The 26800-nt window shown below is 41.3% G+C and overlaps 1 protein-coding gene across 1 annotated transcript; it reads left to right on the plus strand.

Annotated features, from left to right (window-relative positions):
• The first annotated feature begins 6565 nt into the window (after positions 1 to 6565).
• THOC1 (THO complex subunit 1) lies at positions 6566 to 26664 on the plus strand. The gene is made up of 21 exons (XM_083880695.1): positions 6566 to 6635; positions 7703 to 7776; positions 7893 to 7953; positions 8866 to 8932; positions 9971 to 10089; positions 10883 to 10931; positions 11438 to 11533; positions 11786 to 11868; positions 12341 to 12414; positions 13005 to 13113; positions 14174 to 14305; positions 14686 to 14786; positions 16049 to 16115; positions 16278 to 16328; positions 16975 to 17045; positions 18326 to 18421; positions 18707 to 18772; positions 20741 to 20824; positions 21048 to 21195; positions 22759 to 22837; positions 24734 to 26664. Exons 1-21 carry the CDS (start codon positions 6588 to 6590, stop codon positions 25027 to 25029), a joined length of 1971 nt encoding a protein of 656 aa, XP_083736821.1. The 5' UTR covers positions 6566 to 6587; the 3' UTR covers positions 25030 to 26664.
• Positions 26665 to 26800: the final 136 nt, after the last annotated feature.

Here is a 26800-nt window from a genome sequence, read left to right on the forward strand (position 1 = left end):
TTATGGTCACACAGGATATGAGGAGCCCTTGGAAAGGAGTTTGGTTGCATTACCATAGTGGGTTGCACCATGACAATAACACACGATCTTCTGGACCTGCAGTCTTCTTTCACCTAGAGAGAAAGCTCACTTTGGTGAAGGTGTGGATGAATGTTCATGTGAGAGTGGGGGTAAACAGATTTCTGTTTGCTACAAATTGCAATGTTAAAGGACACTGGATTTCTTCATGAGCTTTCTCCAGTACTGTACGACAAGCAAGGCTGCCTGGAAAAGGACAACTTCTAATAACAGCAAGCACTTGGAGATAACTGACAAAAATGTAAACACTCCGCTGATTCCAAGTCTGTTCAGATGTTTTGATTGAACAAGCTATACTTCCAAATGCCTTTCCATACTTCAGTAGGTGAACTGTGTTTTAGTATTTAGATAGTTGCACTAAGGAAATGTTCAAAACAAGAAAACCTCTGGGGCATTTATATCATGGGGAGGCATATTGATGTTGCAGGGATTTTAAAGTGATTGGTTTCTCTAAAGCAATAAGAGTGACTAATTTCCCTTTCAATGAATCCACATATGCTCAGTTCTCAGGTTTTGAAAGGCAGCCAAAGCGACATTCTTTCAGGCTTTAAGTTGATATAAATAAAGTATAACAGAGAGCCCCAATAGCAAAGTTTATCAATACACATGCCTTAGTTAGAATTTACACACAGACATGGCTGGATTTTTCCACTTTGTCTTCAGATGGCTCTTAAAGAATGTCATCAGTTGCTGTAAGCTGACAGTTTCCAGCCACAATCCGTCTGAGAGGGGGACACAAAACCCCCATGCATGGACAATCTAGAATGACATTTGGAGGGCAGCAGGCTGAGGTGAAACACGGGTCCCCAAAGAGCAAGGTACTTTACAAACTTCCATTTGGGTATGAAGAACTTACAGGTTTTGCAGTGTTGAAAAAAACCCAACTTGGAACAAAACCCAAACACAGATTTAGTAGAAAGGAACATATTCATAAAGTGAGCTGGGAGATGTGACATGTACAGTTTGCTGCTGGTCCTCCCTATGCTTTCTGAGGTTTTTTTCATGTATCTTAATAAAATTGTTAGCTGTAGGCCTTACGTATTTTAAGATACTATACTGAATTTCACTACAGTTTTAAAAATATTTTCTCATTCTTTCTTCACTATTTGTTAAGGAGAACCAACATGTGAGAACAGCACATAGTGATCATGCAGCAACTGTACTAGAGGATTCCCTCTTGTAAATTATGCCCTGTGCTGAAGTACAGAAGAGATACAGCACCAGACAGTGCAACAAGTTCAACTGATATAAAAACTTCACCCAGATAGTTTGTCTTGTTCGGGAAGATTTTTGGATTAATTCCTGCTATGCAGCCTCTGCAGGGCTTTTCCTGATTGCACCTCTGTAGCTTGAACCACAAGAGTTGATTTTTTCTTTCCCTCTTGCCTATGCATGTCAGAGGTTATTTGGACCGGCCTAAACAGTGGTGGGGACCATTTCCTCATTAACCAAGCCCCACACAGAGAACTATTGGGTATGCAAATTAAAACATTTGCAGTATGGTGGATTTCTTCCAAAGCAGGCTGAACATTTGAGCTAAGTTGGGCTCACCCTGTTTTACCTTCTTCTATTCTTCTGAGGGTTCCTTCTCTCCCTCTCCACTGATACCAATCTCAGCCCCAGCATTCATGACTCTGACCCTTTCTTACTCCTTACTCCCACTTCCTTCCAGTTAAGGATGGGTCATCACACTCCCTCTATTCACCTGTGTCTTTCTGGGATTCTCCCTCTCTTGTCTTCTTATTCTCACTTTCTTGACTTCCTTATTACCCTGAGCCTGGATTTCTGGGTATCTTTGTTCTCACATTTCGAATTTATAGTAAAAAAAAAAAAAAAAAAAAAAAAAAAAAAAAAAAAAAAAAAAAGCTTATGATCAGAAATAGCTGCCTATCTCTTCCACTGGCTTTTGTATGGTTTTTTATGTTAGAAGTTCTTTGGGGCAGAGATGTATTTTTCCTGAATATTGACATGGAAGGTCAAAAAGATGGCAAGGAGGAAGGAATGAGCTTCAGTACTGCAATCCAGAGGAACCAAATTTGCAAAAATGGTATCATTTTTCAGTAGCATAATCAGAAAACAACATACTTCAGAATTCATATCACTGGCAGATGTGAAAGTAACTCCAGGCACTTGTGGTACAGAAGCATAGGTATCTAGGCCAGAAGATGCCTTTCTGCATTCTTTAATAACTAAGTTTGACATTATAATGCAGTCATGAATGAAAGGGGTTCCATGTCAGAGTATGCTCAAAATGAGAAGTACATTGTAAGGATTTCTAGCTAAAATGTGTGACACCTTGCTTCTGAAAAAAGCCAGATTTCCATAGTATTAGTAGTATGCAGATATGAATTTTAGTAAATTCTTTTGGCAAAAAAATCCCCACATTCTCTACACTGGGATAAAACAAACAATATATGGTAAACACTTTTGCAAGGTTTTGACTCTAAGGCCAAATCCCTGGTCTTGGTCATTTAAGTCCTTGGTGGGTCATTTGACAACCATTGCTGTTTGTGACCATATTTCCACCTATCTATATCTAGATATAAATTGATATCAATAAAGTATAATACCTGGCAGTATTCCAGGTGGTCTATGCCAGCAAGTCCCATGTCCCACATAAAAGATTCTCAGATTCACATGGGAAGCAGTCTTCTAAGTGAATCCAGGTAAATGAACCTTTCCAAGGCACTCTTACCAAATTACTTGAAAAATGCCACCAAAATACAAAATATATCAGTAAAACATTTGTGCTGTAACTGGTATGAGAGAATGGGATCATATGGTATATATTCCCCAGCAATTTATCCAATAAATTGAGAGGAAACCCTGAAAGTATTAAATGCACCAGAACATCATCATGAGATTTAACAAACATAAAAGTTATATGTATATTCCGGTGAAAAGTGTAATACACTAATAAAATGCAGAAAGATTCTCTATTATTCACTTTATAAAAATGTTAAGTTTTCCTGAGGGGCTATTTTTTGTGTTAATCTACCTTCTCCTTCATCAGTCCACACATTATTAATTGTATCTCACAGTCAGTAACAAGCTACAGTGGCTGGCAGCATGCCACCTTAAAATTAAGTGCCTAAGGTAGGACACCTTGCATTCATCAATGTTTAAAAGATAAAACTGCCTAGTGCAACTTCCCATGACTGGTTTAGAAATAACAGGTAAGCTATTTAAACCAGGGTCCTAAGGCAATTTATCCACCTTTCATGCCTGCTCTTTTACACTGGAGGGTGTGCAAGGTGGTGATGAAGGAAGTGGGTTGAGAAGAAAAGCACTTAAGCAGGAAAGTTGGCAACAGAGAAGGGAGAACAAAGCACTAAGCCCCAGTGCCATCACAGATGGGAGGTTTTGGAGTCTCCAGACATGCCCTTCTGCAGGAATGGCAACAGAAATTAAAATGGAAACTCGAAGTGGTCTTGGAATAGGATTTTACTCCAAAGGACAGCACCTGGGTGAAGATTTTTGTAATTCCAGCCACATAGCCTCTTGACACAAGACAATAGTACATCTGTTCTTTCAACTGACCCCTGAGTACAGAGGTGTCCTGAGCTACTGTTGCTGCTGATTGCTTTCATCCATCTGAGCTTTCAGCTGGTGATAGCTTTAAATCTGGGCTGAAAAATTATTTCGCTTACAATACTTTTACAGAAAGCAATATTTACTTCTTCCCCCCCCCCCCCCCCTTAGCTTCCCACATAGCACATACTAGAAGACACAGCTTTTTCTAAAATACTGCTGTCTAATTCATAATTAGCTATATTAATAATATCACTGACTCCTCTTTATATCCAGAATAATTGCGGGATTTTAATTTACAGGTATGCAGCACTACTCCTCTGACTGAGTTTCTGATCCCCAAACCCATTTTTTCATCTGCCAGCCCGGAGCACAGTTTGGCACCGCAGTTAAGGAGGCGATGAGGATGGCTTTAAGCGACGTTGTCAGATGTTGCACGGTGACACCACCACGCGGCAAGCAGAAGTGGCACGCTGCTGACATCGCTGCTGAAGGGGCGGTCTCTGCCCGAGGTGCACAGCAGCTGCTGGGTCAGAACCTCTTCAGGCAGTGCAGCCTCATTTGTCCACAACCCAACACGAGCACCAACAGCCCAGCGCTCATCCCCCCTCTGCATGAGATCCTTGAGAGAGTAAAAAACACCGTTTCAAACAGGAAAAATTCGGCATAGAACAAGAGGTGGCTATAAATCGCTGTTAAATTACAGTGCTAACACTTTTCTTCCTCTTTATCTGGTCCTACCCCAAGAAAAAAAACTCCTCAGTCATGCTGTACTCAGTAACAAATATACTGCATTGCTCTTTTCAGTATGTTGGCAGTTCTCTCTGTTCACCTAAAACATTAGTCTTGGCTTAAGGAGCAATTGGAGTCAAAAAAGACTCCATTTCCTTTAGCAGTATCTCCTTAGAACACTTCTACTTTTACTTTCTACCATCTTTTTAAAGTTTAAAGCTTTTTAAATAACCAATTCAGAGAGTTCCTCTTCAGTTCTCGTTCTTAGAGCAAGAGATGGGGGCTAGAATAATCTCAATTTTTTCATTTAGAATGGCTCTTTATTCAGATGATAATACGATTTAATTTATTAAAGAAAGAGATGAGAAATAGCTGGGGGGGGGAAGTCAGCTTTCTCCCAAGCCTGAATGAACAACATCCAGCAAGTCTCACAGCTCATGCAGGTGACTCATTCAAAAGACAGATCATGTGGAGCCTATTTTCAATGCTAGGAAGCCCCTTTCCCCATGGTTTGAAATTATTGGCATGGCTGTGGCATAACCCATATTTTTTAGGCAGTGTCAAACAATGGTTTCGGTAACAGATGAGGTGACAAAGTCCGGGCTGGCGGGGTGTCCCCATCTCCCCATCAGCACCGCCCGCGGCATCCTCCTTTCCTGAGCAAACACTGCCCTCTCCCGGTACAAGAGTTAACTACAGACACCACCACACACATTACAAACACCCCCACATATACTCCCATCTATCTTTTCATGCGTTATTTTAAATATTTGCATTTAAAAATGACAATAAGTTTAATTTTTATATTACTCGCCTCTTCCCAATATGAACGGGATATTGGATGTTTGTGCTTTTTCTCACCTCTGAACAAGAGTTTGGCAGTACCTGAGCTTTTGGCCAGACACCAAGGTGCCTTTTAACCCATCAATTCCATGATTCTGATTCTATGATCATGAAAAAATGTAATTTCTGCTGGAAATATTTCTGTCTCCCAGGAGGTATCTGTAGGATGTTGCTCAACCTGCAAATTGTCAGCACTGAGGTGATTTTACTGATGATATAAAAGCCCCTAATATTTTTACTTCAGTGATACTTTGACAATGGTGTCAGACTGTGCTGTTTATCAGGAAAAAAAAAAAAGACCAACAGTTGATCTGTAGAGTCATTTCTACTTTGGCAACAGCGAAATGTGAAAGGTCTGGGCACAAATCTGATGAGGAGAGGCTGAGGGAGCTGGGGTTGCTTAGCCTGGAGAAAAGGAGGCTCAGGTGTTGCTCAAAATAGGTTCTTTCACCCAACATAAGAAGCCAATCCGCAAACTGAGTCGAGGTGTTTTATTTATTTACAGATAAGGGGTGCTGCGTGGCAAATCCACAAAGCCAGCACACCAGACCACCAAAATGCTTCACCATTTATACATTTCAGCAAACAAATGCATTAATGTTCACTGGCTACAAGTTACACAGTTCTCTTATTAATTTGTGTTCTATCTTCTGTTGGTTAAATAATTCCCTCACTGCTCATGTGAATTAGTCCGTATGGTCAGGCCTCCTCCCGAGTCGGTGGTGACAATGTCCCTGCCAGAATTTCCTTTTCCCAGCTCCAGCCGATTTCAGCACAGCTGCTGAGCCGGCTTTGTTAATTCCACCCTCATCCCGGGAGTTCGGCTAAACCCTCTGGTGGCCTGTAAATTCGGAATTCTTTGGTGTCCGCTCTCAGCGGCAGATCCTTCTCCCCAGGCTTTAACCTCCGCGCCTCCGAGATCACTGAAACGTGACAAATACTGAACTTTAACAGGGCAATTCTACCGACTGGGCGCCAAGGGAAGGCCCTCACCGCCCTCTACAGCACCCGGGGGGCGGCTGTGAAGGGCTCGGCCTCTTCCCCCGGACAACAAGTGACACGACAAGAGCACACGGCCTCAGGTTGTGCCGGGGCAGGTTTGGGTTGGGTATCAGGAACAATCGCTTCACTGAAGGGGCTGCCAAGCACGGGAACGGGCTGTCCAGGAAACCATCCCTGGGAGCGTTTTAAAAGCGGGATGCGGCCCTTGGGGGGTGTTTGGTGCTGGGCCGGGCAGCGCCGGGCTAACGGCCGGACTTGGCCATCCCTTGGCGTTTCCCCACCCAAACCCGCCCGCGATTCCGTGCCCCCGCTCCTCCCGCTCCTCCCTCTTCCCGCCGGGAGGGCGGGAGCCATGGCGTCATCGCTGCGCGCCCGCCGCGCAGCCCAGCCCGCCCGGGAACATGTCGCCGCCGCTCTTCAGCCTGCCCGAGGCGCGGCTCCGCTTCACGGTCAGCCTCCCCCGCCTCCCCCCAGCCTTCCCCCCGTCCCTCCGGCCTTCCCCGCGTCCCTGCCGCTCGGACGGGGGCCGGGCTATCGCTCCGGGCCCGCAGCCGGGAGCGGCCCGGGCGCTCCTTTATGGAATCAGCCGCTGAGCGCGGCCGGGGTGGGAATGTGGGCGCTGTGGGAATGCGGGCGGTGTGGGAATGAGGGCGGTGTGGGAGCGAGGGCGGGCTGCGCGCCGCCTCGGCCAAGGGCAGGATCAGTCTTCAGCTTGGCGAAAATGAATGTAGAGACAATGGAAGCGCGGCGTGCCCCCCGCAGCACAACGCCCGGGTGTACTGCCCTTGCTGCCTCCGGCTTCTCCTGTCCCAGAGCTGGGCGCTGCCCGTGTGCCCCAGGCCTCTGGGTCCCGGCCTTTGCCACCCAAGGGGTCAGACAAGGGGATGGGGTTTGCAGAGACGTGCTCGAGGCACGAGCACTCGATTTTGTAACAGGAAATAGTAATTTTTAGACGATCTTTTTAGCAGGAGTCATGTGCTTTTCGCCATCGTCATAAACGCAGGACTTGTTTGTAGATGGTGGAAAATTGAGAGGAGCTGTGCACTCCTGTGGAGACAGGGAGGCTCTCAGGCACATGGTGTGGTTCTTGGGGCTGTCCATGCAGGGCCAGGAGTTGGTCTCAATGATCCCTGTGGGTCCATTCCAACTCGGAATATTCTGTGATCTGTGTCCCAAACCACCATCACCACCTGAAGCTGTGAGTGTGGCACATGAAACAGTGATCGGTACAGTGTTGGTCACAAGAGCCTGATGCTCTGTGTGTCCTTTAGAAATGCTGTTTTCACCACGCTGTCAGCCCAGGTTTGAGGTGTTGAGCCCAGGTTTGAGGTGTGATGCTCTGCCAGCTCACATGCCCAATTCCCTGTGTGCTTGTTATTTGCCCTTCATGTTCTCTCTGTAAACTGGTGTGTGGCAGAAAGATTTCTTAGTAGTTCCATCCACTGTCCTAGGAAGGAGGAAGATCCTTTTTCTTTTGTACTGATGTTGTAGCTTTTCTTTCTTTGTGTTTTGGTAGACATCCACCAGAGAGGCTCTGATTAACAAAAGCATCAAGCCGTTGTTGAATGCATTTAACCAGGTTCCAGGAAGGTAAGTAAAGGCCACTTGATTTTTTAAAAAATGCCTATTTAGATAACTTTTAGTAATCTTTAGTAACCTGTGCCTGAGGGTTGTTACTAACTAAGGTGAAATGTTTGCATTTGCAGTGAAAATGAAAAGAAGTGTACCTTGGATCAAGCTTTTAGAGTTGTTGTAGAAGAAGAAATAGTAAGTACTTTAAACTGCTGAAGCTTATCTCTTGTTGAACCTCAAATTTCTATTAGCAGGCTAGTATGTTAATGTAACAGCAACTTACTTTAGTGTAAGAAAATACTTTTTTAAAAACAGGAACTGTGTAATGGTGAGATAATTGATATTAAATACAGATGATTCAAGGAGATTGGTAGAATGTTGTATTTTACAGGCATCACACTATGATAAAAGCTGTTTTCTGAACCTTTTCTAGCAGTTCTTTGTATTGCTATGATAGTCTGCTACATCTTAAAATTGTAATTCATAAACATGCATTGTTCAATAACTGTACTTTAGGAGTGAGTGGAAAGGGTAGGTTTGGAGTAGATGTCAGAAAAAAGTTTTTCACTCTGCGGGTGGTGAGGCACTGGAACAAGTTGTCCCGAGATGTTGTGGATGCCCCATCCCTGGAAGTGATCAAGGTCAGGCTGGATGGAGCTTTCAGCAAACCTGGTCTAGTGAAAGGTGTCTCTGCCCATGGCAGGGGGGTTTGAACAATGAGATCTTTTGGCCTCCTCAAACCAAAACTATTTTGTGATTTGTTAATATGTAACAAAGCTGCCTTGTCAGCTGAAAAGAATGATGAAAGGAGTCAAATAATGTATGATCAAATAATATTTTAATGAAGCCCGAATGTGGGATATTAGTTTTTAGAGGTAAATGACTCTCTCTGCTTTTGGGTCTTTAGTGGCTGGAAGCAGTCAGGAATGGTTTCATATTCAATAAAAACTTATTACAGGTAACTGATAGGTCAGATTTCATAGATTGTTTTGGAATGTTGAATGTCAATAATTGTTTTAAATATGCATACTTAAAACCAAAAATTTTAGTTTTGTTAGTTACATTATGGTCAGACTAAAGAATTTCAACACTCTTTTTTTTGTTTAGATAAACAAAGCTCCATGTGAAAATCTGCTGGCAATTATTTCCCTTGCTATTAATGGAGTGACAGAAGGTGAGCATCTCTCTTTTAAATTTATTGGCAGTTTTAGGGACCATTTAGGGAAATTTTAAATTCTTGATTCCTGTAAGTCATCTACAGCAGTTATCTTTGGTGATACATGGCTCTTGTGCTAGTGATTAGTAGGCTTGGGTTTGTTTCAGAGGAGAAATTAAGTATGATATAATTAAATTGGTTATATATGTTATATTTGCGTTGGAATCTTTTGTTGATGAATGGGTTTGGTCACAGCATGATTAGCAGTTTCTTTGTCCAGCACTCTAAAATGATTAGAAGTTTCCTATCATAATTTAAGAGAATGGACCACTGAGGCAGAGAGGTAAAATGACTTGACAGAGGCAGAAATAACATCTGGATATCTGTGCTCATCTCCTGTCAGTTTATGGCTGGTTTTTTAGATACTTGAATCTGTTTCAATAACAGATCATGTCAGAAATCAGTGTGCTGATCTCTTCTGAAGTGGCTTTCGCTCTCTTCCTTTTGTTTATTTGTTCACATTCTTTATCTGTTCACATTATTCATCAAAATTTGTTTGTTTTAGTCAGTATAGGTCAGCTACAGGTGCATTTCATGAGCTGTAGAATAACAAGAGCTGTGCTGAGGAATGCAGGCACTGCCTGCAGAGCATGGGTGGGTGGACTTGGAGCGCCGCTTTAGTGGTGCTTGAAAAGGCTCTCAGGCTTCATGGAGGTGTGCAGTGGGACTAATTGTGGATTTAGGAGTCTGAAAGAGTTTACCTGCAGTCTGCAAAAAGATGTGATGACATTGTATTGAGACTTTGAGGTCATTACAGCAGTGATTTTTTAAATATTTATGTTAGTGTAAAGCTTTTGCAGATCTCATTTGAGTATGTGTGGAAATAGTTTTAATGAAAGTTTGCATTTTAGCCCAAGTTTTCTGTTAGGGTTTGTGGGAACTCAGAAGAATTTCTTTCTTCTACTATTTTAAATAAAATATCTCAAGTGTAATGCATCTCTTTGTTTCGTATTTCAGTTCAAATTTGTTGAATAAAACATTCCCTGTTCCTCATAGGTATCTGTACTGCATCAACTCCTTTTGTGCTTCTGGGGGATGTTCTGGATTGCCTCCCTTTGGATCAGTGTGACAAAATTTTCACTTTTGTGGAGAAAAATGTTGCTACGTGGAAATCGGTAGGTATTTGCACAAAATGTTACATAATTTGGCCAAAGCTTTTGTCTACAAGAACCATTTTAATGGACAGAATTTAACTGACTTGGTAGCTGACACATAAGTGCTAGGAACTGCAGAGATAGCACCTGAAAAGCATTCTGCTGTCTCAGTGTTTTCCTAACCTGGATTTTCTGACCAGAACCTCCTCCCATAGTCATTCAAGTTGGTTTATTTTGGATGACATCATGGTCCCTGATACGTTCACAAACTGTTGTTTATTGTTAATTGAAGTATCTACCAATTTCTCCTTCCAGATCACCAGTATTCTGAACACTATAACTCTTTTGTGTGTGCTCTTTGCTTATTTGTATAAATCATGGTCCTGGTTTAGGGCAAATTTGTGAGGAAACTTCCAAAGGGGTCCATCCAGAAAGCAGATTCAAGCAGTGCCTCCACCTACTGCTTTGGGACAAGATTTCCTTCTAAATTTGTCCTCAATCATACATGAAGCAATAAAAGAAATAAGTGTAAAAATTAGTACGTTCCAAGAATAAAAAAGTGGATGGTGTTCTTACAGTTCATTGTCACACATGTTTTTTCTTAATGAAGGCTGGATGTAAATGTGTTTTGTGCTTTCCTGGAATTTGTGGGATTTGCCTTTTCATGAAACCTGCCTGTTACGTAAGCAAAGACTCAAATTTAGAGTTATCTGTAGGAGTGACTCAAACTTACTCATATCTTGTGATTGGATTAAATGTGCTCAAGAGGGTTTTATGATCTCTTAATGTTCTAAATACCTTTGCTCTGTTTCAGAACACATTTTACTCTGCAGGGAAAAATTACTTGCTGCGCATGTGCAATGGTGAGTGGTAGTTTTTCAGAGAGGGGGGAGCAGTATTTAGGAACTTTCTATCTCAGCAAATAAAAATTAGTTTAATATTTTGATTTGATTTAAATTCAAATGTGTTCAATAAGTAATAAAGTTAAAAGGTGCATCACTCAACAGATATGCATTCTTGCATATTAATGTAAAGGTCATTCAGACCTCAGAGATTTCTCTTTGTCAGTGGAGATCATTATAGAAGAATATCATTCCTCAGCAATGACAAGGCCTGTATCCAAGGCTGTATTTGAGTAGGATTCATTCAAACTTATTTTTTATTGGTGTTGAAGGTGTTAGAAGAATTGACAGAATGCATTTGGAAGAAATATGTCTGGTCAGAGGGAGTCACTGGCAGTTGAATTTATAAATATGAGCTTCCATTCATTAGCTCTGTAGGTCATGTAATTAGCAAGTCTTGAATTCTGTTACCTGAGAAATGAAAAGAGGGATAAATACTAATGTTCTTTACTTTTTACAATACTTAGACCTCCTAAGAAGATTATCTAAATCACAAAACACAGTCTTTTGTGGAAGAATTCAGCTGTTCTTGGCTAGGTTATTTCCACTTTCAGAAAAGTCAGGTGAGATTTTTTTGCATTTCGTCACACTTAACATTGAAACTCAGTAAGCTGAACCTTTTAAGTTTATGATGGTTGCAGACCAAATCCAGTTCGACCAAATCACTTTGCACTTGTATCCTAGTTCTTGTGTCTGTCCTTGACTTTTATTTGCTTTGTTTTCAAATGTAAGTTTTGAATGCTTTGGGAATTGAGTATTGGCATTTCATAAACAGAACTTCACAGCTTTTAAGACTTTCTCTTTGTTTTTCACAGGGCTTAACCTACAGAGTCAGTTTAACCTGGAAAACGTCACTGTTTTCAATACCAATGAACATGAGAGCACTCTGGGACAGAAGGTGAAAATTCCTATGTCATTTTTCACTGATTCTGCAGTAAATTTGTAAGATTGCTTACACAAAAAGTGTTTGGGACTGTAGGTTTGTCATTTGGTTGTCCCTCTGCCAGACCAAGCTCTTGTTTTGGGAACAGGCATGTTACCCGGAACATTAAACTGTGTAAACTGAGGGGAAAAACATGGGTTTGATTGTGAGGAATGAGCAGTGTCACTTACTGTGCAAAGTTTTCCCCACAGTATGCAGAGGACAGAGCTGTCTCTTCAGCTGTTTTCAGAAGTGAGGTTACCATTGCATTAAGACAGGAATTTGTTGCACATATTGCCTTAATAATACTTCAGAGACTTTTTGAGTTACCAGCTTAAGCTTTCTGATCTAATATGTAATTGAATGTTTACAGTAAACAACACTGTGAGAACTCTGTGCAAACTGTAGTGGCATTTGTATAAATCTTAAATATTTTTTTCCTATTTAGCACACTGAGGAGAGGGAAGAAGGAATGGATGTGGAAGAGGGTGAAATGGGAGATGATGAAGCACCAACAAGTTGGTGAGCTGACAGAAATTGAAAAGCTGAAGCAAAGCTTTATAAAGTGAAAGGAAAAAAGCTGTTGAGGAAATATCTTTAAATGTTGTGGTCCAAATTCTCCTCGTCTCCTGCCCTCTGAAGATTAGATGTATTTAATCAGTGAAGACTCCTGGCAATGTCTTAAATTGTTGAAGTTGCCTGGAAGACAGAAATATACAGCTCAGAAAAAGTTGTATACCCTGGCTGAGAACCACTCTGGTTTCGACAGTTTTCCAAATTCCCATCACAGAACTTGTTGTGATAAGATGTATTCAGGGATTTTGAATGTATGCTTAAGGTGAAAAAGCTGTGTTCCCCTTCACGCTACAGATAGTGGAAAAGTCCTAAGATCCCTTTTGTGTACAATTTTTGCTTTTATGGCAAGAAACTAACAATAGACTGAATGGAAAACAAGGACAAATTCTGAGTTAGATTTCTCTGTGACAGTTCACTACTGACTCACTAATTTGCTTCCAAAATGAATGATATTTTCTGGGGTTGTACATTCCTGAGTGAACTTGAATATAATATATTGCTTTTCAATATAGTGTTTTTTCTTTTTTTTTCCACAGTTCCATTCCAATAGATTATAACCTGTATAGAAAATTCTGGTCGCTTCAAGATTATTTTAGAAATCCTGTGCAATGCTATGAGAAAGTGTCATGGAAAACGTTTCTTAAGGTAATCTGAGTTCATGCTTTCAACCATTCAGCCTAAGTGAAGGTCATTGCTTACACGAGTAGCAGTGACTGCGTGAGCATGGAAGAGTTCAGATAGTGCATGAGGAAATGCATGTTGCTGTTCTTTAAAGTGAACCTTTTCCAGTAAATGAATATGTTGTGTTAAAATGTACAGTAAACCCCCTAATGTATGTCAGTATCAGAGATACTTCATATGTTACAACAGTGCCAGAAGTACTTTTTTTTTTTTTTTTTTTTTGTGGTTTATCAGCTGCAAAAAGCAGAACTTGTGGGTTTGGGTGGGTTTTTTTACCCCGAGAAGACAGATAGCTCTGTCTAGTCCTAGCTCTTATTTTTGAGTGGTCATATTGATGCCAGTGGGTTCCTAAAGATTACTGGTTTCTAATGAAACAAATCTCTTTGTAGAAGCAATGACTTGAATGTCCCCTTTAGCCAGCTGTTTCAGTTTTGCTTAGTATGAATATTGATGAGGATGTATTGCTAAGGTACTGTTTCTTCACAATTTGTCACTCAGTATTTATTTAATTCAAAGAAGCTTAGGTTTTTATTAATCTTCATTCTCTGTGTTCTGCTAATAAGAGGTGACATCTGTTCAGACATCCTAAACCTAATTAATGACATCTACTAATGGGGTCAAAAAAAAGAAAAGTACCCACAAAAAACCACCACAGGTGCCATTCAGAAACTGATCAAGGCCAGACATAAGTCTCCCAGATGGAATTTTTTAATATAGCACTGTCATCATGTGAACCTTTTTTCTTCATGATGTCTAAACAACAGAGCACTGTTCACAACCAAAAATGTTGCTTTTCTTAGCAAACTTTAAATATTCTGTACAATTAAGTGTTCTGATATGATAATGCTTTCACTTCATTTGTGGTGTTCAGAGAGGTCCTACACATCAGTAACAAGTGGGTTGTTTCAATGGGCTGATAGCAAATTTACAAATTATTTTACTTGCTTGGCTTTATGTCTAATGTAGTTCTCTAATTACAAAGGTTCAATATTGTTTTCACGTGGTGAATAACTCTGTTTTATAGTACTCAGAAGAAGTTTTGGCTGTTTTCAAAAGTTACAAATTGGACGACACTCAAGCTTCCCGAAAAAAGTTGGAAGAACTAAAAACCGGAGGTGAACATGTATATTTTGCAAAGTTCCTAACTAGTGAAAAGGTATGTAGTTTCCTTTCCAGAATCCCAGGCTAATTGAGGTTGGAGGGAACTTACATCTGGTTCAGCCTTCCTGCTCAAAGCTCTCAGCTTGAGCAGTTGATCACCACTGTGTCCAGTTGAGACTCCACAGTTTCTCTGGGTATCCCATTACACTGTTTGGCCACTTTATTTAGATAGATTTATTCTATTCCTTTTTCTGTTTAATTCTTTGTGGGTTGCCTCTGTTAATTAATGACTCGGGGGGTTTCTATTTCTGGAATAAGAGTCTTCAGTGAGGCTGCCGTTTGTTTATTGGATTTCATTTCTAATGTTGCCTTTACAAAGATAAGTTAAAAGAGAGTAAATATTTAAAGATCTGTTGTTTTGTTGTTGTTGTTTAGCTGATGGATTTACAGCTGAGTGACAGTAACTTCCGTCGTCACATCTTGTTGCAGTACCTAATACTATTTCAGTATCTAAAGGGACAAGTCAAATTTAAAAGGTAATGTGAAAATATTTTGTGTTTGGGGATGGGGAAATAGGAACTTGGAGACAAACCAAAATATTTTAAAATAGTTTGCCTACTTAGTCCGAGGTTGTGGAACTTGGAGCCTTGGATTGGTAAATACAGAGTGTGGCTGAAGTTATTTTACAGCAGGAAAGCAGAGTATCATCTCATTCATTTCTCTGCTCCCCTGCCTGATTCTTCACCTTCCCATGCTCTAGTGTTCACTGGACTTACTGAAACTTATACGTTTATACAGGCAAAAACCCAGTCTGCTCATTTTTGCAGAGTAAATTTTCTGCCAGGTTGGTGAGCTGTGGGGTCTCAGGGAAGTAGAGGCCATTAAAACTTGCTTACAGTGAGTGCCAGGTGTGAGAGGGAAGGAGACTCTCCTTGGCAGCACCAAGTTGTTAGGCCAGTCCAAGGTACTTGTGTCATTTTGAATCTATACTGACTCTACAATGTGGCGTTGCTGATTTGTTTTTTTCTTAGTGTACTGCAGAACTCTGTCTAAAGTGGCAAGAAATAACAATGGTGATTGTTGCTTTTATAAATCAGTGGGATAGAACCAAACCCCATCTGTTCCTAGTCTCTAATGTTATTCTGAAGAAAATCCCATCTCTGTTCATTTCCTGTGCCCTGGGCCATATGTGCACATAATAATTAACATCCTTAACAAGGCAGCTGTCTCCCACCTGCTGTATATTGCTTTTTTATAAACAGCTCTCAAAGAACTTTGTAAACTAGGTTAGGATCATTTTCCTAATTCTACGGATTATTTATCAAGGCAGTCTAGTGGCTGAGAAGGAATGGAATTCAGGTCTTCTGAATTCCAGTTCAGTCCTTTTGAGGTGACAGTCGTTTCAATGTCAGTGCATTAAAATGTTCATTATAAACAGTCACTTACTGGTGGTCAAGGATGGCATGAGATACAAATGGTGTAGTATAACACTTGGTGAATGTTTTTGAGGTAAATCTTCTCATTGTGCCCATTTGCTGTGTTTTGGGTCCAACATCAAGGTGTGATCTTGAATCACTCAAATGGGCTTCCTACTGGGTGAATCTACACCTTGAAAGTATAATCCCCAAGCACACCCAGTTAATTCCACAAACTAATAAATGGTCAGTCCGTGGGACCAGAGCAGATCCCATTCAAAGCACTTTCCTCAGATTCCCTCTAACACCCCCAGAAGGTCTGCAGTGTAAATTGTGTGTCCTCAGCACACTTTCTGATGTGCTGATTTGTTTTTCAATTCCAGTTCAAACTACGTTCTAACAGATGAACAGTCTCTTTGGATTGAAGATACTACAAAAGCAGTCTACCAGGTTGGTGCACTATCTGCTTTCATATTACATGGAAGAATATTAAGCATGTAATATTGTATCAACCACCTTTGAAGCAGTAACCACCATTTTCTCTGGAGTTTTTTTCCTACATATTCTGCTACAGATGTAATGCGAAAAGTTCACCTTTTCTCCCATTCATAGCTTCTTTCAGAAAATCCTCCAGATGGGGAAAGATTCTCAAAAATGGTAGAGGTGAGTATTTTGATGCCTGCCTGAACAGAGTCTGTATAGCACATAAAAAGGCAGTTTCAGCTTAAACTAGCTTTTGGAACGCAGCTATTATATCTGAGAGAACTTTTACCTTATCCCAGTAGAAAAAGGTCTTATAGTGTCTTTTTATTTTGTAGTCATATTTTATCCCATGTTTTCATTAATACTCTTTTCTTCCTTCTCCTGGGGAGAAATGGAAATAAGCTTTTATGTGCATGTGTACATACAGGACAATAGATTATTGACAAGCAAAAAAAATATTTAAGAGTTTTTGCAGATAGGAGTCCTGTGCCCAAGGACATGGAAATAAAATACAAGTGAAAATTATAAAAAATCCAAGAAGTTGTCTTTTTGCTTTCCTTTTTTCATTTACTTTGACTGCATCTATTTTCTCATTTAAACCAGGGGAAATAAAGCCTTTTGCACAGTTTTTGAAGAGAGGGGTTACACTATTTTTGAGTAAATTAAACCACTTGCCTAAGATTATACTGATGATCTTCAAGACTGAAACACATAACCTAGAACAAAGTTTTCCCCTTAATTTTAGTAGCTCAGTTTAAAACTTTAGGCTCAACTCTGAAAGTGCTTATGACCTTAATAATGTGCAATACTTTCTGTGTTTCTACAGCATATATTAAATACTGAAGAAAACTGGAACTCATGGAAAAATGAGGGCTGTCCAAGCTTTGTGAAAGAAAGGTAACTGTGTTATGAAACAGAAGTTTTCTGCTGCTTGTTTGAAATTGTGGTTGCAGTTCAGAATATGGTACTGCCCGTGGTGCATAGTAGCAATAATCACTCACACAACTCTGAGATCTGTACAGTTGCCTGTCAGTGAGTGCAGAAGGCTCTTAGATTTCTATCAAAGTCTTAAGGCTTGCAGTGTGTCAGGGAAGAGGTGGTTATGGGTGTGTGGGCTCTCAGGAGAGCATTCCTCATTGTCTTGTGGTACTGAGGATCCAGTGGTCCAGGTGACCGGAGCAGGTTTTGTCCCCTCCTGCTTTCAGCAGACCTTAGGTTGAAGTGGTCAGTGCCTGACTTCCCTTTGTATCCCTTTGGATTGCCTTTAGTGAAGCCTTTGGCATTACCAGTTTGGCAGAGCAGCATACCTGGAGTTGGTGTAACAGTTCTCTTACACAATTTATTTATTAGTTTGCCACTTGATGGTGATCACTTACCTTAAGGGAAATGACAATTAGATGGCTTTCACCACTGAAAGTTTCCTGTGTTATTAGTTACTAACTAGTGGCAAAACTTGAACTTTGATTCCATGTGTCTACTTGACTATCTTGAGGGGGTGAACAGACATTTGTCTTCCACCCTTCTTTACTGTACACACAGACTGTGGCCTCTTTGTGGTAAGGAGCATCTGGGTCATTATCTCTTTGGAGATTTCACTTTACTGGAGTGCAGCCACCTCTTCATGACTTAAGCTGTTTGCAAAATAAAGGGAATGGGGTTGTTAGAAGAGATAAATTGCTGTTGCAGGAGGATTGTGGGCAGGTAAAATTATGAAATTTGACTTTTACAAATATTCTGTTTCCTTTAGATCTCATCCAGAGTTTCAGCTTGGGTAGGTCTTGCCCTAACCTCAGTGCTCTGGGATCTCCATTCTCTGATCCCATGAAATCAGGTGCAGCTGGGGAAAGAGACCTTGCAATTACAGAGCAGATGATCCCAGCAGCAGGGTAGATAATGTGCTGCTGGCACAAATGTGATTTGGTTTCTTTATTGGGACTCTGGTAGACCTTCATATTTTTGAGTGAATTAATTTTGGTGTCTGGCAGTATCCTTTCCTTATCTCTACTTTGCCTCTTCCCCACTGCCTCCTTCCACTCTTAGACTCCCTGTCCTTCAGTCCTTTCATTATGATTTAACTTGGCACCATCTCAGGGTGAAAGGTGAAGGTGAAATAGCTTTTTTTGTTCTTGAGATATTACTGGTTTGATACTAAAGAGCATCTTTTTTTTTTCCTTTAGACCTCCTGATTCTAAGCCAATGAGGCCTGTGAGGAAGAGGCCAGCTCCAGAGGACTTCTTAGGAAAAGGATCAAACAAAAAAATCCTTATGGGGAAGTATGTTGGGTTCTCTTTCCTTTACAGAATTTCTGGGTTTGGTTTGGTTATTTGGTTTGGGGGGTTTTGTGTTTGGGGTTTTTTTTTTCCCACTGTTTTTTCTATACAACAATTTTCAAACATCCTGACTTTGGAACTGCCAAAGGATACATCATTCTTTTAAAACTTGCAGTAGGCTTTCTTTCCTTTTAACCATCTTTTACAGGTCTCTTTAAAACAGGCCATAAGTGTGGAATGGTAGAATGATGAACATAAATAATGTGTGTTTTATGCTTTGTTTTTCAGTGAGGAACTGACCCGCCTTTGGAATTTATGTCCTGATAACATGGAGGCCTGTAAATCTGAGAGTAGGTAGGTAAAAAATGGGTGTGTCATTGTCTAAAGCTAACTCATTAGCACTCTAATTAGAGAGTTACAAAATTGGCATAAGGAAGATGTACAAGATGATCTTAGGAGCTGTCCATTTCACACCTTCTTAAAAGAAGGTGGTTGTATGAATCTTTGCCTTGCAATCTCCTTACAGTTTTCCTCACTTCTTTGAGTGTTTATCCTGTCAGTAATTTTCATTGCTCAGTAAAGTACAATCTAAACTGAAAACCAGATGAAAACTCCCCTTTTGTAGAGCATGATTGTATAATTAATTACCTTATACAATGAAGGAAGGTTGCCAAGTCTGGCTCTGATGAAGTTAGCAGGCTACTTGGCTATGATTTTTGAGCAGGCCTCTGCTTTAAACAAAGCTAGGTAAGAGGAAATTGGCTACCAGGCATTGTTCCAGCACATACCAGGTCTACTCGTGGGGCAGATACAGAAAAATGCAATTATGGGCTGTCCCTTAGGCTTGCACAATTGTAGGAAATACTGAAAACATACTCTGCTACACAACTTTCTTTGTTACAGATACCAGTCCCTTTTACTGTGCAGACATGATACAGAGTAAGAAAATTTGGAGAAGGAATGGGACAGTTCCCAAAGAGAACTCTGCTACTAGTGGCTGTAAAGTCTGGTTGCCTGGGGAGAGGTGCTAGCTGTGCAGATATCCTGAGTGGAGGAATTGCTTTCTAGAGGTTTAGAGCTTTGCAGAGGAAGTGCCCTCCTTTCTTGTGAGGCTGGGATGTACAGGAAGGCCTTTGACAGGATACTTGCCTTTACTAGGCCAAGGGATGAAGGTGGAGTTGTGTTTGGGACCAAAGCTTTTGGTTCCCTGTGTGATTGTATTGTGCTGCAGTGTCTTTAGATAAAAATAAATAAATTAAGCCCTTAACAAATGGAGATAAACAAAGAAAATGCATGCCATGGTAAACAGGAAACAGGAGCCCAAACAGTAAACGGATCCCATGGCATTCAGTTCCAAGTTTTTATTATGGCCTTTGTGACTGTGCATGGTCAAGTGAGTGCAGCTTTTTGCTTTGGTTCTTTGCATCTCCATTCAAATGGGGTAATACTTGTTTAACTGTCCCCTTTTTAGGTGATTATTCTGGGGGTAATATAGCAGGACTCAGGTGGGTTTTCAAGGTTCTGGCTTTGGTTCCAGTAGTCAGTGATGATGCATGGGGCACTGCTGCCCTGGGCAAAATGCCTTTTTCAAAACAAAATTGAAGCAAATTAACAGACCAGTATGCTTCACCCCTGCTCCAGCCCTTTACTAGACTCCCTTGCAGAAGCAGGTGTGTCTCTGCCAGCATTAGGTAGGAGAAATACAGATCATTGCAAGCTTGCTTTGCCCCACTGAGAGTCTTGGCTCTCAGTAACCTACAGCTCTTGTGCAATCTGTGTTTCGTGGTTAGAGTCGTCTCAGCAGCAAACGGTCTGATGGTGTGAAATCTCATTTCTGTTCTGTTTTTAGGTCAGGGTTCCTTTTGTGCTGCTTTGAGTACCTGTCAGAACCCACCACAGGCAGTTCTGAGAGCAGATGGAGCTGAGCTGGCGGGTGGCAGGGTGACAGCCACGTTTCACTGATGCTGCCAAGTGGCACAAAACTAGCAACCATTTTAGACTCCTGTGTGCTTGTGAGCTGGGCAAATGCTGTTGACAGATGTTGATGCCATACCTTGTCGTGGTATGGCAGGAGGTTTAAATGTATATAATAGTGCTAGCAACTACTGGCACACTCTAGTGGTTATGCAGTAAATAATTTTACAGCAACATGTATCAAACAGTTTCTTTGCTTATTCAAAATCGTTATATTGGAGTGGGTTGGTTTGGGTTTTGGTTTTTTTTCTCTTCAGTGGATGAGCCTGAGATGTGTCTGAAGGAACAAAGACTGTTTTAGAGAAGTTCGTGAAGCATATTAAGCTCCTTATTTGATTTTGTTTTTAGGGAATATATGCCAACACTGGAGGAATTTTTTGAGGAAGCTATTGAACAAGCAGACCCCGAAAACATGGTTGAAAATAAGTATAAGTATGTCCATGTCCACTGTGTTTCGCTTGATTTTAATCTCTTTCATGTTTGGATTGTTAAAGAAAACAGACTGTTCTCAGCATTACTAGTATCTGTGTAGGACTCCGGAAATTTACAAAAGCCATTTAAATTTGGACAGAATTTTGTTAGTAAATGTCACAAGTCTTTCTGTGTTCTTTTATAGATTCCAGACTTTACTAATCAAGTTTGTGTTTTGTTACAGGGCTGTGAACAATTCTAACTATGGCTGGAGAGCACTGAGACTTCTGGCACGCAGAAGTCCCCACTTCTTCCAGCCAACAAACCAACAGTTCAAGAGTTTACCTGAATATCTAGAAAACATGGTAATCAAATTAGCCAAGGAGCTGCCTGTAAGTAGTATTATACTATAATAATAAATGCTGGATTTGTTCACTTTCAGCTTGTTCTTTTGCAGTCCATTTGCTACATGGAGACAGAGAGGGGAAAAAAAAAAAAAAAACCAACAGGAAAAAAGTTTTTACACTAAAGTAAAAATTACAAATAAAATTCGTCTAATCTCTGAAGATCCCAGTAACAATAAACTGAATAACATTGATTAACCTAGTAACTGTTGAGCCCTGACTTGTACTCTGAAAAAAAAACCAAAACAGCTGTGGCAATCCTGTTGGTAGGCAGGAGTTTATATATATATTTTTTATTTTTTAAGTATATATTTATATATTAATGTATTAATATATTTATATGTATCCGTGTGTGAATATATACACATATAAATTAACCCAGCTGCTTGGGTTCCATGTTTGCAGGGCAGACCAATTTTATGGAGGGGATAAGCCAGAATCATGGCTTATGGACATACTGGGAAGGCAGGAAAAGAGGCAGCGTGTGCAGCTGAAGGTGCTATGCTGAGCACAGAGCTTTACAGCAAGGTTTGGTTTGTCAGAGCTCTTCTATCAGCTCCCTGACTTCTAAAATATACAAAACAAGAATAAACCTTGTGGAGCTGTAAAATTAAGGCACTAACCTTCATTTGGTTAATGGTTAACCTTAACTTGGTTAAGCTTAATTTGGTCAACGGTACAAATTTGAGTCCAGGGAGAGGCCTTTCAGCTGGCTTTATACACAGTGGTGAGGGAGGCTGCCAGTGAGGAAGGGACACTTTCTACACCTCTGAATTAGCACACAACCCAGCAACATCTTGCAGATACAAACCCCTGCTTCTCTACTGAGACCTTCCTTCTGTGTGAAGGTTGGATTTTAATACATGGCTGTTTTGTCCAGCCATCAGAGTTGACTGTATGCTAATAGCAAGTTTAGGAAAAAATGGGGATTTTGATTTGTTGAATATATTAAAGTATGTCTGTATGCAATATTGATTGTACTACTGTCATGTGCCAAATGCAAGAAACATGACATGTGCAGGAAACAACTACATACCTAAGGCCTGTGGCTGAAGTGTAGAAAAAGATGAAACCTTTTGGCTGATCAGTAGCTAAAAGAGGGAGTGAACAGTTTGTTGTTTGTATATTTGTTTGCCACCTCCCAGAAGTCTGAAAGTACATAAACTTTGGGGAATTCGCAAGTATGGAATAAAATTAGTGAATAACAATAATGATGTTGAGGTTTTTTTAATGTTCATCAGTAGTAATCTTAAATTTGGTTGGCTGTTTGTTTTTTTTTTTTAAGCAAGTGCTAAAGCTCACTATGGAGTGCTTAGTTGTTGTTATTATGGAAAGGAAGACTCCTGTGAAGTCAGTAGATGCTTTTATGAGGTTTTTTAGTTAGTCATATTAGAACTTACTGGTGTTTAGGAGACTCGGGGATTTTTAATTCTCATATGGGATCGTGTCAGGCTTTCCATTCTATCACACATTCCAGAGACAAGCGCAGAGCTACAAATTTTCTCATTGAACACAAAATTCATCCAGTGATGTTTAGTTCTTTCATTGTAGCCTCCTTCTGAAGAAATAAAAACAGGTGAAGATGAAGATGAGGAAGATAATGATGCTTTATTAAAGGAAAACAATGAAAGTAAGATTTACATATTCTCAGTCTTTTCAGTTTTTCTCTTGATGTGTATTGCAGAATCTGTATTTTAACATAGTTTCCACTGAGGGCCATCAGTCCTGCTTACCCCAGTGCATTCACACCAAAAAGCACAGCCTTTTTGGGACATGGGGCACCAGGAGCAGCCTCCTGGTGTTCTGGCCTGCAATGCTGAAAGCATCCAACCTGGTGGATTAGCACTTCCATTAGGAAGCCTCTTTCACCTTTCTGCTGTGTGGTCTATGTTGCCAGCATCCCTGGGTGTCCTTGGCTGAAATGTCAGCTGAGTAAAAGCCTGTGTGAGTTCTCCTCACCCAATTTCCTGTTCTCTCTGCCCTTTAAGCACTGGGGTAATCACTTTCCCCTACCCCTTCTAGGGTTGAGACTTTCAAAAATGGATATATTCCAACTCTGAGATCTTTACTTCCTCTTAATTTAAAATACCTTAAAGGCAAAAGGCTCTCTTGGAGAAGAGCAGCCTTCCTGACAAACATCTCTCTCATTTTTCTCCACAATCCACTCCTGTTTGTCTCTTGGCTTTAATCCTGGCATGTCCTGCTCCTGGGTATCCTTCCCCATCTCATTTGTCTGTGAATCTGCCCTCTTCCTTCCTCATTCATGCCTTGATCTCACAGCACCTCCTCCCTTGTGTGTTGTAACCTGTGTGCCAGCTCCTGGATCCAGCATGGGCAGATGGGATATGCAGGGCATGGAAGCCAAACACTGAGTGCCTCTGGCAGCTTGGTTGCCACCAAGTCAGTGGAGAGCCACCTGTGGGCCTCTGTGAATCTCTCTCATGTTGCCCTTTTCCATCCAGCATGTGACCTTCTTCACCTCTCCTTTCCAATAGTAGAGAAGTTCTTCTCCTCTTCAGCTTAATGCTAATTCACACAGCCGTTGTGGTGTCACTGTGTTGGATTTACATCTTTCTTTAAATCTTAAAGCAATGATGGCAGTGGTCTGTTGACCGAGACATAAGGGAAATGATCTGAGGGCTTTTATTATTTTCTTGTTCTGCATCTTTTGTCCTTTCCCCTCAATGTGACTTTAGTTCAGGTAAATGACTGTGACTGATAAGCACTGGAGAGACTTGAAACTTCTGGTCCATGCCAACTGTCTCTTCAGGTGGCATGGGAGGAGACTAATTTTTAATAAGATATCTGTATTTTATTAAAAAATAGGAATATGATTAATTTATCTACGTACTTCAATCTTAGGTGTTTCTTTCTTTAAAATTGTGAAATAAACATGGGTGGTAAGCCATAGATTGTAGACCATGATAAGCTATGAATGTGCAAATCCATCTGTAATCACTTCAGCCCTTGGCTTCTCAGCAGAGCCTAGTGTTCCATGGCTTTTATGTCAATGCCAGAATGACAGAAAATTCCTTGAAGTACTGACTACACAGGAAATTTACTGTCATAGCCCTATTGCCAATAGGAACATGAGAAAAAAAGGGAATGAAGCTGCATTTGTTTGGTTGGGGTTTTTTTTAACCTGGGTTGACTTTGAGTAAGGTGACTAAAAAATTCCAAAACACAGCTAAATGTTAAAGATCACTTTGTATTTTAATGTTAGAATTGACTTGTGTTGAAAACTAGTCTGCCTGTCAAAATCCTTATTTTCATTTGGAGGAGGCAGTTCTGACATATTTAAGACTTTAGTGCTTCTTTCTCAATAAGAGACAACATAGAAAGCAAGATTTTCCTTACTAGGGGTTGCTCTTGAAACCCAGGTAAATACCTGTAAAAATCTGCAAATCTGGTTTGAAAAGCTACAGGAAACATGTAAGTCAGTCTGTCAGTAAATAAATAGAAGATTGATTTGCAGTGTCTGGAGATGTTCCCTGTGTCTCACTGGTTCCTCCTCTGTTTTCCCCAGGCCCGGAGGTGCAGCGGGACAAAGCCATGACGGGCGAGCAGATCGAGTCCTTTGCCAACAGGCTGGGGGAGCAGTGGAAGGCCTTGGCCCCCTACCTGGAGATGAAGGAATCGGACATCCGGCAGATCGAGCTGGACAGCGAGGACGTGAAGATGAGGGCCAAGCAGCTGCTGGTGGCCTGGCAGGACCAGGAGGGCGCCCACGCCACCCCTGAGAACCTGATCCTGGCGCTGACCAAGGCCGGGCTCGGGGACCTGGCCGAGAGCCTCAGCAACGACACCGAGGGCAGCAGCTAACTCGCCTCACGTGCCAACTGACTGACCTGGGGTGGGCTGTTGGGAATTGTGACTCTTCTGGTGCTTGCCATCGATAATTGTTACTTTTATCACTAGGTAACGGATTTTTGATAGGTATTTTATGTTCAGTAAATGATATAAAGCTTTTTAATAATACTGTTGGGTTGTTTAAATTGTCTGAGAAAAGGATTAGTCACCCTGGCATGGCACTAGGAAGCGTCATCTTTGATGGTAGAACATAAAGGGGAGGATGGAGAGTCCTGGCAGCTTTTGGGACAGGCTGTGGGACGGTTTGGCACTAGCAGAACTCGGGTCGCTCCTGCTGGACAGAACTGGCAGACTCGTTCCTCACAGCAGGGACAGAGTGTGTGAAGGATTTCAGAGTCAGCCTTAGAGGTGATGGGAGCTGGGGACTGTCAAAATCTGCCTGGTAGAGGTAAAATAAGAGGACTGTGATGGTGCACCAAGGCACAGCACTGACTTCCAGGGAAGCAGTACTGTCCTGCTCTCCCACTGAAGCACTGGTTCAGTCAATGATCATGGGATTTTCATGCTGTTTTTTATTAGTGATTGTTTTTAGCTTCTCATTCTTTGGCTATGTAGGAACACCCAAGTCCTGGTAAACAAAGAATTGTTTTTGTCACAGGTTACTGTGGAGGTTTCATTTTAAGGCCATGGTTGTCTGTAGATGAGTACAAGCTCTTTTCCCTCAAAATGTGAGATTTTTGTGATGTTAAGCGTCAGCTGGCTACACCTTGTTCTGTGGCTAGTTTGTGTAGTGTTTCTGTCATTCAGCAAGATCTCTCTACTGGGTCAGTGTTTGGAAAATAACTTCTACTGAACTCTTCTCTGTATTTCTTCAGTTACTCACTCAGAGCTGTGACTTTCCAGCACAATTAGCTACCACTGCAAAGGAGAGTTCCTGCCTGCAGAGCCATTGGGTAAGGGTTTTGTGCCTCCTGCCCCACTTTGGACTTAAATGTGATGAGGAACTTGATTAGGGTGTTTCACGGAAGGTTGGCAGGGGCAGAGATACAGGAAAATTATTGGAAATAACAGCCCAGGTCTTAGCTTCTGCTGCAGACAGGGGTGTGGTAGAAGGTATGAACCTCAACAGTTTCAACTGATTAAGGGACTTGAGCATATTGTCAGTGGAGGTGTGCAGGTGTGACTGACAGCTTCAGAGCTGGGAAAGCTGAGAATGACAGTGGGAGGACAGTAGTAGTTCCACAAAGCAGCAACCAGGCACAGGCACCATCCTTCCTTCCCCTCCAACAGGACACAGAACAAGAATTTAACCCTGAAGGAGGCTGTAGTGTTTCTGTGGGGCCTGCAGTAACAGAGCCAGTACTGTTGGAGAGGGCTCTCTTTAAGAGCAGAACTTGCCTTTAAGCATTGTGCCACTTAAAATACAGCCCAGGTCTTTGGGCTGCTCCCAGGGGCAGCTGTGCAGGGAGGGTGGCACTGGATTAACAACTGCAAGGTAGAGCTGAGTGTGACAGCTGGAGATGGCAGTGTCCCCAGGGAAGGGTAAAGGGACCTTTTCCAATCCAGTGAGGCACAGGCAAACTCACTACCCTGCCAAAATACATGAAAATATTTCACATGAGTATGGACCAGCTCTTCCAGAGGGCAGTGGGAACCTGTACATCAAGGGGTAAGGGGGTTGCTGACCTTGATAGAGCTTTTTAGGCTGTAGCCAGCAAAGAAAGGTTTTTACTGCAGTCACACACATCCAGTTACTGCAGAAGGTCCTGTAAGTAGGCAAAAC

This window comes from Zosterops lateralis (assembly GCF_965231275.1).
Source record: "Zosterops lateralis genome assembly, chromosome: 1".
In the NCBI taxonomy this organism is placed as follows: domain Eukaryota; kingdom Metazoa; phylum Chordata; class Aves; order Passeriformes; family Zosteropidae; genus Zosterops; species Zosterops lateralis.

Bases quoted from the DNA above. Each gene is read 5' to 3' on its own strand.
- THOC1 (XM_083880695.1), top strand. From the start codon at position 6,588: ATGTCGCCGCCGCTCTTCAGCCTGCCCGAGGCGCGGCTCCGCTTCACG. The intron at 10,932-11,437 runs GTGAGTGGTAGT...TACAATACTTAG, and splicing joins CTTGCTGCGCATGTGCAATG to ACCTCCTAAGAAGATTATCT. The intron at 20,825-21,047 runs GTATGTCCATGT...GTTTTGTTACAG, and splicing joins ATGGTTGAAAATAAGTATAA to GGCTGTGAACAATTCTAACT.